Genomic DNA, 16,590 nt, shown 5'->3' with positions numbered 1-16,590 from the left:
AAATCGCTTTAGACGCTAGTTGATTGGATATTTTTTGGTCACGGTTGATGTTTTTTACCAAATACAAAAGAAAATTGAACTGTGGTGGCTTTTATTTGATGAAAATTCATTTAACAAAATAAACAAGAATTAAAAGTTCAGAAATTATATATATATATATATATATATATATATATATATATATATATATATATATATATATATATATATATATATATATATATATATATATATATATATATATATATATATATATATATATATATATATATATATATATATATATATATATATTTCTAGTTTGTGAGTTCTTGGATCCTTTTGATTTTATATATTCTTAAGAAATGGTTCTTGGGTTTTTTTGGTCCTTTTTTAGTGAAATTAAAATAAGTTTCCGTTACTTGTAAAACATTTTATTTTTTGTGACGTTTCGGCCTTCAAGACCTTCTTCAGACATTTAATTTTAACCTACAAAAATGTATTTTTAAATAAAATTATTTATAGCATTGTTTTCCTGGTTTGTATAGGAGTCAGCATTGAAATGATTAAAAATTACTAGTGCAAGTCAATAGAACAAACAAAGTGATTAAAAATTGTATAAAAATAGATGCACAACAATAAAACATACATAATTTTTTATATTACGATTACACACATACCTTAAGCCAAAAATCAACGGTTCACTATATAAATTACCAAATAACTATATCACAAAAAATAAAATGTTTCACAAGTAACGGAAACTTATTTTAATTTCACTAAAAAAGGACCAAAAAAAACCCAAGAACCATTTCTTAAGAATATATATATATATATATATATATATATATATATATATATATATATATATATATATATATATATATATATATATATATATATATATATATATATATATATATATATATATATATATATATATATATATATATATATGATGACACTATACTCCGGGATATCATCCGTTCGCTCGTTGAACTCCGACTGGAATCCTGCATCCGACTGGAATCCTGCAAATCCTGCATCCGACTGGAATCCTGCAGACGTTTCGCCAAAATCTCACTTGGCATCTTCAATGCTCGCGCTCCGAAAACACTTCGTTCACACAGTGTTCGAAGTGTTTTCGGAGCGCGAGCATTGAAGATGCCAAGTGAGATTTTGGCGAAACGTCTGCAGGATTCCAGTCGGATGCAGGATTTGCAGGATTCCAGTCGGATGCAGGATTCCAGTCGGAGTTCAACGAGCGAACGGATGATATCCCGGAGTATAGTGTCATCACATTTTTCCATCCGTGAATCAATACGTGAGAATATATATATATATATATATATATATATATATATATATATATATATATATATATATATATATATATACATGACAATTGTTTTGACAACACCGTGTCTATCAAATGTAATATTAACAAACTACCTGCTATTATATATACCGAAAAATGATAATAAAACCTTAATTTAAGTTATTGTGAGAATTTTAGTAATGGAGAGGTATTTAAATCTAATTGATCGTTAAGCAATATATCTCAATGTCTCATTTTGTTAATGTCCATGGCTTTCAATAAATTTACTTTTCTACTTTTTGTGGCCGTATATAAAATATCAAAATTGTCATCAAAAATGTTTTGTCTGTGCTTAAGTGTGAGGCATAATTAGAATCTAGACTATTGTTTTTAAACGCTCTTTTATGTCCGTTAATGCGTTTCTTGAAGGATCTATCTGTCCAATATAAATTTTACGATTAGATTCGCATTTTAACCTGTGGACACCTGATTTTTGAGATTTTGGACATTTCGTTTTATTGTTTTTTAAAAATTTTTATAGAGTTTACTGTTGTCTGGATTTGTTTTTTATTTATAATTTTATCGATAATGGACGGATTGTAGCCGTTGTTCAGTGCAATTTGTTTAATGATATTAAGTTCTTTGTTGCAATATTCTGTTGAGAGGGGCGTATTAAGAAGTCTGTGTATTAAATAGTGAAATGGAGCCATTTTGTGTGTATAAAGGTGATTTGAGCTGTTATGTATGACTGTGTCAGTGTGTGAAGGTTTATAGTAAATGAAAAAATCTAATTTGTCTGGCGTTTTCGTAATAGATAAGTCTAGAAAATTAATAGTTATCCTGTTCAATCTCGATAGTGAATTTTATACGATTATGTATTGAGTTAATGTAATTTAAAAAACAATTCAATTGTCTGTCCGTTCCAACAAAGCAAGCAAAGACATCATCCACGTATCTATACCACCATAGAAAACTTTTACTTAAAGGACGTTCTTAATAAATAAAAAATAAAGTAAATAAAAATCTCGGCTAACAGAGGACTAAGTGGGTTTCCCACAATCAAACCTACCTTAGAAATGTAAATCTGTCCATTAAATTCCAAATGATTTTGGTCTAAAGATACTATTAAGCAATCTATTAAATCTTGTTTCACCAATGGGTTAACCTGTTTCCGAGTTAGGGCGAAATCTACTAAATCTATCACACCCATAGGTGGAATGCTAGGAACTAAGTTTTGTACATCAAAAGACAATAGCGCTGCGTTAGAAGGGATTTTGATATCTTTAATTTTGTTGATTAATTCAAAATATTTTTTTATTACAAATTTTCGTTTAAAATTTGTGTGGAATTTTAAAATATTTACGTAAGGCACGACTGGTCTAATGGACATATCTTGTTTATATAATTTAACTAGAGAATATAATTTCGGCGGTTGTGGATTCATAATTGTTAACAACAATATTAATTAAGGTTTTCTTGTTTTTTTCGGTATATATTGTAGCAGGTAGTTTGAAAATATTGTATTTGATAAAGACACGATGTTGTCGAAACAATTGTCGTGTCAAAATATATAATTTCGTGAAAATCCGAACTTTTAGTTTTTATTTATTTTGTTAAATGGATTTTCATCAAGTAAAAGCCACCTCAGTTCAAAATTATAATAATTATTTTTTTAACAGATTTTTGGTATTGCAGATACTCAGCAGTTAATAGAAACAAAATTACGGGACCTGACATAATTCGACATAATTAATAGCAACATCATAAACAGGGCATTCCATTTAAGATAAAAGTGGTAAATCTAACTTAGCACTTTTGAAGTCTATATGTTCAAAAACCCCCAGCTTTGGCAGTTTTGGAGATTGTTATCCATTGCCGCTTGAAATAATTTTATTCGAATTGATTTTTTTGATTAGTTTTGGTGAGAGAGTAGATTTTAAATTTTGCTAGCTTGCTATATATATAATATGTGCGACTTAAAGCCCCAATTTGTATAAAAATCCGCCAAATGAACAAACGCAGGTACATTTCGACGTTGCACCGGCTAACACAAATTGCAAGGCGCTCTATGGGTACACAGATATCCATTTTTCAGAAATCGTTGTTTTATATGCAATAAAATACAAGTTGCCATATTTACCTGATATCTCAAATATGCATATTTGAAACTTCATATTGCATTCAAGCAGGAATTCGGAATTACTTTCGACTCTGAGGATGTCTGCGTCTCTATACAAACGATTTTCGCCGATTTGGAACGGTAGCGGCTGTTTTCCCGAACTATCGATCGTCACCGTCTGAAAATGAGTTATTGTTTTCAAAAAACCGTGGAAATCTTTCATAGTCAATTAGATCGTAATTGCCCGATTATTAACTAAAACTTTCGAAACTTTTATAATCAATCAATTTTTAATTACTGCAGCGATGAAATCCTTTCCATCGTGGGAGCAGATGTATACATACAGTGCTCGATCCCAGAAATTATAAGATAGGAAAAGACAATGGACGACATTTTACCGATTTTTTTTGGGACAGTTTATATGTAGAAAATAGCTGGTGAACCAAATTAATTAAATAAATTAAATAAATTAAATATTTTCAAAGTTATTAGTCGCATGTGGTGCCTTATGTAATAAATTCCAGTTTCTCTCCAAATTCAAAATTCTGCGAAAATAGTCATACGTGATTTAAAGATGTCGAGGAATGAAATGAATTGACATTACATAGACTGATTTTGAGAGGTACTTTTGACACCTTTTTATATTCACAAAGCTAAATTATACAAACACTAAATTTCGGAAGTTGTTAGTCACATGTGGCACATTCTACAATAAATTCGAGTGTCACGCCCAAATAAAAAAATTTGAGACACAAAAATAATTACGGTTGATTTAAAAACATTAAGGATAACGTAAAATGACAAAGATAACTCCTTTGGCATCACGTAGCTCCCTTAAAACTATTAGCTACAGCGCCTGCGATGTATATTGTACAGGGTGGCCTGTTTATGAGGCACCTATTTAATATCAGGAAGGATTGAATAAAAAGTTAATTTGTACTTTTGTACACTTTCAACTTTTTTTATTTCAAATGGAACACTGGCTTTTAAAAGTACCCCATGAAGTGGAGTTAAGCCGGGCTCCTTGGGGGCCAAAGATAATCACCATTCCCTATTCCGTGTACTTAAATAGTATTCTATGGCAGGACTAGAGTTGTAAATTTGCTCGTCCCTCCGCTGGTGCTTATTAAAGCCTCAATTACCTTCAAAAAACATTGCGTCTACCATTTTATTTTTCCAAATCACGCACCACACCTTCACTGAAATTCTACAGACTCCTGTAATGAATGCTTTTGTGACTGAATATTTGAACTGAAGTGGTGAAATCACTCCAAATAATGTCATCAACAAATTTATTTTCTGTCCATAAAAATATTGTAGAGCTGTAACCTGACATTAAAATTCGATTTTCTGCACAGGCAAATGATTGTAGGGCTTCTATTGAATCCGAAGGCAAGATTGCAATGATGTTCTTTTAACATTGAGATTCAAAGATGATTGGCGGGTGGATGCTTCAGGACTGTCTTCAAAGTGCAATAGAAGATTTAGCAGGTTTTCTTCACTGAGTATCTGAAGACGTCTTTTCTTTTTTTAATGTAGGCCTCCCCACTCCTAAGCTGAGTCGAAATTTATTCATGTAGTTTCTCATCATCTATAGATTCGCTTTTATTATTATTCATAAATAACATTCTACAATATCAATTTCTTATTCCATAGTAAACATCATGAACGAAAGAAAAAAATAATAAAAACAATCAATAGCGGATAAAGGAAATGTCAAAATTTTTTAATAGTATAACAACAACTATTGCTGTCAAGATCTTGTGTTACGGAATTCATGGCTATAGGAGAATTGAAAGTGTTTTAAATGTTCTTCAATTCTACAGGATGTTTCAAAGTTCGCTACAGATATTTTTAGGAGTCTATTCTTGAAAAAAAATATTTTTGAAATTTTTTTCGTGCTGAAGATGGCGAAGAATAATTTCGAAACTTGCAGAGAGAATTTGAAACAAGATTGAAATACCTACGTCCATAGTTCCGAAATGTTGAATTTAAACCTTATATTCAAATATAAATATATTCAAATCAGTATTAACATATAAGGTGTTCCAGGTGAAAAATTTGAAATAATATAATATATAAGTAAAATTATAATAAATAAAATGTTCAAAATAATCCAAGCTGTTTTTATTTTTAACTTTTTGTTCAATTCCCTCTAATATTGCACAAGCCCTTATTGGCGAAAGGTTAAAAATGTATGAGTTTTTCAACATTTTCGGAAACCATAACTTAACAAAAAAAAATTAAAGCAAACAATTGATTAGGACATCGATGTGGAAGATTTAACTGAGGTCTCGCAAAAATCGAATAAATAAAATATTCCCGAATTCAAGCAAGGCCCATCCGACGAACATAAAAAAAGAAGAGACGCTCTTTTTGTCACACGTTAAAGTGAACGAAACAACGGAAAAAGGACAATGTGCGTTTGTCTGAAAAATCTTCCCTTTTCGGGACATTTTCACGTCAATTAAAGCTTGTTTGTATTTAAACAAAGGACCCGTCTTTCTCAAAGGACCATGTTTTACGTCCAGTCATCTTAAAAGAAACGTTAGTCAGACAATGAAAACGGAAGGACACATATTCCGTTTGTTTTTGGAGGGACGGTATTTTAGTAACAATAGGGAGGTTACTTACGTCTTTAAATAAGTCAATGTTTACTAGGGTTTTGTTCATCAGCAGCGTGAGACGGTTGGTAGATCCTGAAGAGTCGTCGTACGAAACCAACAAAGTAAAATTACGCACTGCAAAATCGGCAGTCAGTAAATAAGTGCAACTGCCGCTGCTGAATTCGTAATACTTTTTGTCGAATGTAACATAATGCCTGGATCCCATCAGCATCGCGTGGCCTGAAAAGAGCGCGAGATATTAAACATAACGGTGTATTTCGTCGTGCAAATGAAAATCTTGTCACCTTTGAAAGGAGGCAGCCATTCTGACGGGTTGGTGTACGGCTTATAGTCGTAATAAAAGCTCCAAAACGACGCCTGCGATGTCGCTAAGTAGTTATATACGTCGTAAAATATCTTAATTTCGGGTATTTCCTGGAATTATATTCATTTTTTAAAAGAAAAAAAAGACCACGTTACCGCGCTTCGGGATAAAACGTCAAAATTCACGGAACGGTGAGCCGTGTTACTCTGATATTTTGCAAACCTCGGAACACATAAAACTATTTTTGAATAGATTAAGTAATCCTATCAAGAATTAGGTTTAAAAGAGTAGTCACCGTAAGACTATAAAAACAGTGTGCAGTGAGGTGGACAACACAGTATACGGGCGACACAAGAAACACTGTATAACTTTTAATTTGATTTTTAGATTTTAGATTTACAATTTTTGGACAATAACTAGTCAATGTCCAATGTCCAAGAGATCATTCTACGTAGAATAGCGCGGTTTTTCTCTTTTGTTTTTATTTAATTTTTAAAAATTGTGTCTAGGAGGCTGTGACCTTCATAAATACTATTTTTCTACTCTCGTCTATAAAATACCTAATTACACACCGATCTAGCGTGCGGGAAGCGTCACTTTACCACGTCAGTTTCGTTTCCGACGGATCCGAACCACTTCAATCGAACGTTTTGAATTTTGACGTTTGAGTTACTTAAAAACTCGTGAGTCAAATGCCGTTTACCGCACTTGTTGCATAACAATCACCTCATCATGGGAAAAATTGTAAATGAAGCTTTTCTTTACTTGTCTAATGGCAAATAGCATTTAATATAATGAACTATTAATGTTTTAGGAGAACCTAGTTTTCTCAAGTAGCACCCTAGTGCGAACAAAAACTTTTTAAAACCGGTACTTTTTTTGCAACATTTTTACACCAAAATTTTCAAAATCAAAATAAAAAAACATTTACCAATACATTTTTATAAAAACGAAATATTATTTAGGGGGCTTTGCTTCTATTCATCATCAATTCGAAATGATTGAAAATTCTGACTGTTTGTACATTTTTATCTGATGATTATGATGATGATTATCATGGAAAACAATAATGGATTTACAAAAGGAGAAAAAAGTGTTTCTGACATACGGGGAATGCAGAAAAAACTCTCGACAGGCCCGTGCATTGTATGCAGCCCGCTATGCGGGACGTCGCCTTCCTGCACATTCTTTCTTTAGAAAGCTGCAAAATAATCGACATGTTACCGATTTTGTTTTATAAAAATATATTTACTATCTGGCTTTTTCCTTCCTGTGAGCTTATTTTTAAAAGGATTTTGAAAATTTTTTGTGTCAAAATACCGGTTTTAAAAAGTTTTTGTTCGAACTAGGATGGAATTAGAAAAAACTACGTTAGAAATTTATAGTTTGTTACATTAAATGCTATTTGCCATTAGAGGAGTAGAGAAAAGTTTCATTTATAATTTTTGCCATGATCAGGTGACCCGGTAATAGTATCTATTTATTATTTTCAAAAATTAAGTAAAAATTAAAAAACAGAAAAAAAAAGAGAAAAACCGTCCTATCCTACGTAAAATGAATCCAAGAATGCAAAAATATAGGGTGTGCCATATAAAATTCGAAAGTTACTGTCTTCCGCTCAAACCGGAAGTGACAACACATTGTCAAAAAATTGGACATTCAGTCTACAGTAACCCTTCCAAATTTCAATTCGCAGTTTAAAAGTTAAAGAGTTTTCTCACTTTCTTGTGTCACCCGGTATACTGTAAACTATGTTCTAAACAACAAAAACAGATTCAAACAAGCGGTTGAGTTTCAAAAAGAATTCAAATTATTCCAGGTTTAAAAAAATATTGGTAAAAATATCTTTTCATTTTTCATTTAGCCTGTAGCGAAATAGATAAAATATTAAAAAAATCGTTAAAAAGTGGACACGCTAAGAGACATCGGGAAAAAAAATTTAATTATTTAAAGCATCATTAATATGAAAATAAAATTTAGTAATGGCATATCTGCATTACTTTTGTTAAAATAAAGAGTGGAGACAATAGAGCTAATAAAACCGAGAAGCGAAAAATGTCAGGATTTTTGCGATTTTATTGCGCAGGTCATCAAGTTTTACACCAAAATATAATAGAGTAGTGCGCATAAAAATCATGTATCAAATCCCTAGGTAATTATTGTATTAAACATTCCCCGCTTTTAACAAATCCGTAAAATAAGCCAATAAAAACGCATGAAACTCTATTTTTTATGCACCAGATACTTCGGAGTACAGTATTTTTAATTATTTATTTTTAACGGTCTATATGGTTGTTGTTATATAATTATTACATTCTATTATATAAAACAATAAATTTTAATAGCACACAATGGAGGGTGATTTTTCTCAGGTCATGAATAGAAAGATGTCGTACCCAGCTGACATACATACCCCGAGGGTATCAAAAGAAAAAGAGTTTCGCAAAATAATAAAGCTCCAAACTCCAAAATTGTTCATTTTTTGCCTCGGTATGTGTTACGCTGATATTAGAAAAGTTTCATCTCTAGGATAAAAATAAAATTTAACGCCACCGCCGAAGCGTGGATGATAATATTTTTTTCGATATCCATCAGGGATCACTGAAACATTAAAATTTCAAATATTCACAAAAATAAAACCCCAATAATCTGACGGCGGTCATTTTTCTCGTAAATTGTTCAAAAATACGACAAATATAGGTTTCTGCATAATGCATTCGTTCAATGGCAAATAATCCTACATTAAAAACAAAAATCCTAGTTTCAATATTTTTGTTATGGGTCTATACATTCATTAATATACGGGTTAAATCAAAATTAAATTTTAATTCCTGGTTCACTTCAGTATCTTACTTCAGGTACGATTATTTTGAAGAGACACTACACACTTTTTAACAATGCTTTAATTATTTCAACGTGAAAAAATTAAAAAGTTTAGTTCAAATGAATGAAAATGAATTTAATAAAAACGAAAGCAAACGGGATTTTGATTATAGTGATCGACCATTTAATAACGTTGAAGAACTTGAAAATTCAATAAGACTATATTGCAGAAATATTACACCATTTGCGAATTTTATGATCGTACAATTACGATAATTACAATTATTCATAATTTCTTAAAACTTGTAATTTTTCCTATTTTTTAAATTACGTTGTTATAAACTGGTTAAAATTTGTAAGTTTTTATGGTTATTTTCATTACTAAATCTTTGTAATAAATCATTGAAATAAAAATTTTGCTATTTAAATGATGACATATCACTATGTTTTTTATAATTAACAAAGCTTGGCTACTTAAAAAGAATTTTTATAAAATATTAAGTGTTATGAAAAACATAAAATTTGCGTTTAGTTAATTTAATTTAATTTTTTAATTTAAATTTAAAAGGGCAAAAATGTAAAAGTAAAAAATTTAATAGTATATTATGCAACAAGTGCGGTAAACGGCATTTGACTCACGAGTTTATTTGACACGAGCGGAGCGAGTTTTTAATAAACGAGTGAGTTAAAAAGTTTACCGAAAGTGTTGCTTCTTCTACGACCGTTAGTTTTTGGGTGCATTTTCGCAAAAAAACAAATACATTCACTGACATGACCGTCAGAATTGACAAACGTCAAAATTCGATTCGACATTCGACATTCGACAAATCCGTGCGGTAAAATCCAGGAAATGTCCGAAGTGGCTCGGATCCGTGGGAAACGAAACTGACGTGGTAAAATGACGTTCCCCGCATGCTAGATCGGTGTGTAATTAGGTATTTTACAGGCGGGAGTAGGAAAAATTATTGGACAAAAGGTAAAGAAATTAAGATTTCTCGAACAAAAAACTTTTTATATCAGTATTCCCTGACCTGATATTAAGGGATAACTTATAATTCTACACAAATTTGGGCACTTTACTCTTCTGCAATTTTTGTATTTTTTGTCCCGCCCTGTACGCCATTTAACTAGCAAATATTTCAAGTGTACTTGATATGATTATGAAACATGCACCAATTTTTTGCAATGTTAGTATTTTAATTGTGCAGTTAGTAACAAAAAATCCCTCGTGTGGCCAATAAAATGACTACACTGCAGAATGATGAAAAGAAAGAAATTAAATCTTACAAAACGTGTTAATTAGCAGGTGGATAAAGTATATATATGATATAAATATCATTCTTTACTCTCATAAAGAAAATAAAATTAATAGAATACAATATATTTGAGTTAGTGTAGTTCGGACACTGTAATTTTTTTATTGTTGGTTTGCTTGAACGAATTTGTTATGACTGGTTTTTATCTACTGTTCTTGTAGTTTCCGAAACAAATAAATATTTATTTATCTGAATATCTATCAATGTTGCAGAAAATTGATCCGTCTTGGTCGGTAGATAGGACCAATAATTGGCCAACACTAAACTAAACTGATTTGGCTTAGGACAAAGTTCATTTTCTTGTAAGTAGACTTATCTGGCATAGGACAAGCTACTGTAGAAGCTAAATAGCCGATACAGGTATAGAATATCTGAAAGGCAAACCACATACATTTTTCCAGGTAGCTAGCAGGCTCAAAAGCATGTCCTGTCAAATTTAGAAATACATTTCCATGCAATGCTAATTATTAAATAGGAATTCAATAAAATGCGTAGCAGATGTGAATAATATAATTTATTTCATCCAATGTCTGATTAAGATCGGTGTTTAGGGTAAAAATGAGAACTTTTTTCGTAAAACATATGTCCTAACTGCGTTTTTTTCGAGATACAGGATGTGAAACGTTTAATATATATTTTTTTAATGAATTATTGAAAACCTTTTCTGTGATTTTGATCAAATTTAAAATTTTCGTTTATGGTAATAAGGGGCTACTTTAATGCAATTCGACAGAGGCGGTGCAGAGAGTAATCTAGTTAATAGCCAGGAAGAAACATTGTACGCCACAACTTTTTTGTATGTTTAACATGTTTTATGATTAAACAATTCAATTACATTTTTTCGTAAACTGCTTTGTGTTCGAAAAGAAAAATAAAAACCGTTTTAGTTATTATTTTAAGAGTATGTACCGTTTTTATTTATTTTCATCAAGAACAAGGCAAGTTCGTAGCGCGTAGCGCGAAGCAGGTTTTTATTATAAAAGAAAAGAACTTCTTTTGTTTTGCATTGTTTTTCTACCGTGCTCCTGCGGACCACTATGGAACTTTCGCAAAATGGATGTAATTTAATTGCACCCTGTATAAAATGTCCTTAACTTCCGAACTTCAAAGTTACAGCAAATATCGGTAAATATTAAAATTTGCGCAAATAATAGCGTTGTCGAATGATATTTTTTCAAATATCTGGCGCCCTGTATAATTGACGAAACCTGAAACTCTCTCTCGACAAGCTTTACGATACCGTTAAAATAAAATTATCCCATCTTTAACGGTTTTTAATTCATCGCCAATATTTTTTGCAAATAAACAACACACCCTGTATATGATACAACCATTGTTCGTTATAGTAGAGGTTATAGCCCTGGATTTTCCACAAGTCCTGGTTAAAGAATTTTTTTGAAAATAGTAAATGGTTTTCGAGAAAATAAGTTTTTTCTGAAACCATGCAGTGCGCCGTAATAATAAATGACGTCAGCAGATCTTGACAGCCCTCCCGAAATAAAGATTTCATTATGGATTGTTCCAAATATTCCAAGCAGCGCATGTGATAGACGAAAACTGCAAATACAAAAGTTGTAGCTCTTGTTGCGGCCTATGACACCGTTTGAACCAATTAGCCATATTTTTTACGATTTTACCGAGATATAAAATGTTTATAGGAGCGCAGATACTTTCGAAAAATTCGATTTCATCGATTTTCGAAAGTAACAAGAGTGCTTTGAAAAAATCGAACGTAGCGCCTGGCGCGAAGCAGCTTTTTATTTTAAAAAGAAGAAGCTTTGCGGTTTTTTGTGGTAAAGGGCATTGTTTTTCTATCGTTGCTCCTGTGGAGCACTATGTAACTTTTGTAAAATCCATGTAATTTTATTGTGCATACACCCTGTATAAAGCGTCCATCGAGTCTCGCTGAACGTCAAAGTTAAGTCAAACTTTCTTAAATATTAAAATTTGTACAAATAATAGCGTCGTCGAATGATATTTTTTCAAATACCTCGCGCCCTGTATAATTGACGAAACCTAAAACTCTCTCTCGACATAATCAAATTATCGCATCTTTAGCAGTTTTCTGATTCGATCTGTACCATACCAAGGGCGGTCCTGTAGGACCTACGGTTACAGAGATGTAAAAAAAAATTACTGCCGCGTATCATTTCGAAAAATTCAATTTTATCGATTTTTCGACAGTAACGGGAAAAGGCCAAATAAATTGTATTTTAAATAGCTTAATGCAATAAAATATTGTAATCAAACTTATAGAAACCGAAGTTTTTAACATCCCCCCACAAACAAACAAAAAAGCAGAACAATCGTATATCCATATTGCAAATAATATAGAACAAATAATAATTAGAATAGGCCATGATAACGATATTGATACTGATATACTATGTGAATAATTTTAAGTAGGTAATAAAAATACAAGCAAATAGTGCCATACAACGAATTTTCCTAAGAATATCAATCAAATTACGCTCTGGGGCGCCAATGGGATTAACACTTTTATTTTAATTGCGTTAAAAGTCCTTTAATAAAAATCAAAAAAATTAATAAGAAACCGAATTAAAGAAAAAACTTTGTATCTTGAAATTAAATCAAGTGTGGACATATGTTTATGGGAAAAAAAGTCTTACTTTTATATGCATAAAACTTAGTATGGTCTGTTCATAGATATGAGAAAGTGACCAATTGCTTTTGAATGGGATTATCCAAGGGTGGTCATTAACATACAATGCAAGATTATTACCTATAATTTCGGAATTTAAATTCAGGTAAAATTGTGGTCCGTAATAGAAAATAATTTTATACCTACCTGTGTTTAATATTCTTTGGTTTGTTATACTACTTAGTTTAAGTTTATTAGTAATCATTCTTATTTCGTGTGTAATACAGCGTGTGTTGAATCGTGTGCGAATTATGTAAAATATGTGCGAATCTAGTGTATTTTAAGATATGCTCCCGCCCAAATGTAGAAAACACTATTCTATTGACACTAAGGAAGTTATAAACAATGTTTATTTGACTCTCATTGAACGTGGTGCCAGCAAGCAAACATCTTTAGAAGAAACGGCCACATTGACGAAAATTTCAACATCAACTGTATGGAAAATTGTGAATGTGACTTGTGATGCTGACATTTTCTCGAGTGTGGATAAAAGTGTAGATGAAAGTGATCAAGATATAACACGGCGTAAAATTTACCAGTTATACAAGGAACAAAGCGTGCCTACATTAGATTCTTAATTAGGAGGCTTGAAAAAGATGAAACCGGTGTTAAATGTGGCAGAACTAACTTATGGAACACATGGGTTTTAGATGTAAAAAAATTGACAAAAGGCGAGTTTTAAAAAATTAGGATTTACAGAGAACAACAAAAACCAATTATTTACTTGGATTAAACCTGGTTCGACAGTTAAGATACCCCGGAAAAGGGTTAGGTTGACTCAACTGATAAGTGTAAAACAAACGCGCCATCAAAAAGAGGTAAGAGAATAACTATTTTGCATGCTCGCTCTAAAGATGGTTGGATTCCAAATGGACTTTCTCTGTCTGCGAAAAATATTAAAGATTCTTCTCTGGATTAGCATGAAGAAACCACCGCTGATTTATTTGAAAGTTGGTTTAAAAACAAACTAGTTCCAAACATTCCTCCTAAAAGCGTACTTGTAACGGACAATGCAAGTTATCACAGTCGACAGTTGACTAAAACCCCTTCCTCATGTGACACAAAAGCAACAATCCACAACTGCCTGTATAATAACGACATTTATTTTCACGAAGATTATACCAAAAAGCAATTAACTAACCTACAAAAGGAATACGTCCGTGATAATTATGAAAAAAATCTAGGGCATACAAATTTAAGGCTTCCACCTTACCACTGTATTTGGCACCAATTGAAATCTGCCATTCGTCGTACCAATGTTTTCCCCGTGTTAACTCCAATGTCCTCAAACTTATAGAAACCGAAGTTTTTAACATCCCTCCACAAAGTTTGGCAAATTCTGTTAAACATATAGAAAAAGCAGAACAGTCGTATTTCCATATTGCAAATAAAATAGAACAAATAACAATAGGCGATGATAACGATAGTGATACTGATATATTATGTGAATAATTTTAAGTAATTTAAGCAGGTACATAAATAAATAAATATTGCTTACCATCTTTCCTAACAAAACCCCAAATAATTTAATTCTAATCAAAGTAAGGACCTGTTCAGCCATATTTCATTCTTACAGCTTGCCCGGTCTTTCCTTAATTCGTATCAGTTAGTCACTTTCTTATATCTATGCAGATACTATAATTATATACACACAGTTCTAAATTTCAAACTTTGCCAGTAAGATAAACATATTTATCAATTATTTTACATCATTTGAAGCAGGTCTTCAAAGGCGACAGAAGTAAGAGTTCGAGGCAATCTCTATCTTAACATACACAGGATATACATTTTTCCTGAATGGGACTTCCTGAAAGGAGTTCTTGAAAAATACGCAATTCAAGTGCTGTCGAACATGCGGTTCTAATACATCGACTCTCTTTCATTCATTATTTACCTTACTTAGAGAACCACTGATTTATATGCGCCTTTTTACTTAAATGAAATACTATTCGGAAAATCTTTTAGACGCTTTGAGCGCTTTTATTTCCGCTTTTAAGTTAAAAGCAATATCATTCTTATTTCTCTCAAAGTTAAATAAATCTGCATGGGAGAAGAAAGTCGACCTGCGGATAAAAACGTTAGAATCGATAAAGTCGTTCACCAAAATAACCCGATATCTCTTGTATTACACGGGATCCTTCTCCGACACTGATGTGCGGTGATGAAATGAACTCGTCAAGCATTAGAACGAAAACCTTTACGATAAATAAATTATTTGAGCCGCATTTCGGGCGGTTTACCGATTTAACCGCCGTTAGATCTAGATTCGGCAACTACTGTCTCCCTGTAATATTTTAAAGTTTAACAAATTTATGAAGTGTGAAGCGATATTTTAAAATTCGTCGAAACATGTAATAAACGCCCGCCGCACCTGATGCGCGAGAGCTCATTTAAAATTTAAAGGCTCAGCGATAGTGAAAGAAAAAAAAACAATGAGGACACGAGAAACACCATAAAAAAATATTGAAGAATACAAATAATCCAATTCCATAATGATCTCAATAAAACGGAGATTTTAGGAGCGAAAAAACTAATTTTCTACGTATAAGTTTTTCCAAATGAAATTTTCAGGATAAATCAACTTTATTCTCCAAAACCTACAGACGTATGAACTAGACAACGGAATATATGTCGCGCATAGCCAACCTGTACGTTTATATTCTTTCAGAAAATCGTTGGGGAGAAATAAAAATGAAAACGTATTTTCCTTTCTGGCGGATCAAACTATTTTAAAACTTTTTCGAAACTGGTTTAAAAGGTTACGTCATTACTTTGAACTATGTCCGAACATTTGTTGACACACTAGGATAACTTTCACGAAGTTTTTCTTTAGAGAAGCAGTCCTTTTGTTCTTGTAGGGGACAGAGAAAATTAAAAATGTTGGAGAATGCAGGGTATAAGACACATATGTCAAATGAATTATTTCGTATATTATTAAGATTTTTTTAGAGACAAACTAACCGTTCCTTCCGTCTATCCTTTCGATTATGAAAATAAAGTACGTGTTTTAATGATAAATGAAAAAATGAAAAAAAAAAAAATTAAAAGATATGTCATATCCCCTGAAACAGTATACTATAATCGGTACGATATATATACAAAAATGATTGCAATGACAATGGAAATGTTTCTTTTTTCTTTAGGTCGTTAAATGCATTCCATACAACAGCTAATCCAAAAGATTCAGAATATTGCACCATCTTAATTACAACTGAATAATTTATTTATTAATTAGTTTTTCACACTTCCAAGTGGATTTAAAATGGCCTATTATGCGTAAAAAATATGACTATAATTGTTAAATAAAATATAGATAACCTGTATGTTGATAACCCAGAGACTATTTTTTTTCTGAAATAGTGAAACAAAAGAAAAGCAAACAAAAATTTAATTAACACAAAAATTAAAAAAAAAAACAAAGCTGTAAAATTATAGCACCCAA

The 16,590-nt window shown here is 31.6% G+C and overlaps 1 protein-coding gene across 2 annotated transcripts in view; it reads right to left on the bottom strand.

Annotated features, from left to right (window-relative positions):
* The window catches only part of LOC132708634 (apolipophorins), a 219,457-nt gene that overhangs the window by 16,824 nt on the left and 186,043 nt on the right, over positions 1 to 16,590 (bottom strand). The window contains exons 46-48 of one of the 2 annotated variants that reach the window (XM_060681081.1): positions 6,328 to 6,457; positions 6,051 to 6,262; positions 3,438 to 3,594 (exon numbers count right to left, since the gene is read on the bottom strand). In XM_060681081.1, coding sequence (XP_060537064.1) covers positions 3,438 to 3,594; positions 6,051 to 6,262; positions 6,328 to 6,457 — 499 coding nt within the window. Of the gene's footprint in view, positions 1 to 3,437; positions 3,595 to 6,050; positions 6,263 to 6,327; positions 6,458 to 16,590 lie in introns of those variants that run through there. The other variant, XM_060681082.1, reaches the window with a different exon arrangement.

The sequence above is a fragment of the Cylas formicarius genome, unplaced genomic scaffold (assembly GCF_029955315.1).
Source record: "Cylas formicarius isolate icCylForm1 unplaced genomic scaffold, icCylForm1.1 PGA_scaffold_12__32_contigs__length_19106922, whole genome shotgun sequence".
Taxonomy (NCBI): Eukaryota; Metazoa; Arthropoda; class Insecta; order Coleoptera; family Brentidae; genus Cylas; species Cylas formicarius.
Note: the sequence above shows the minus strand (reverse complement) of the source record. Positions and strands in the feature narration are given on the sequence as shown.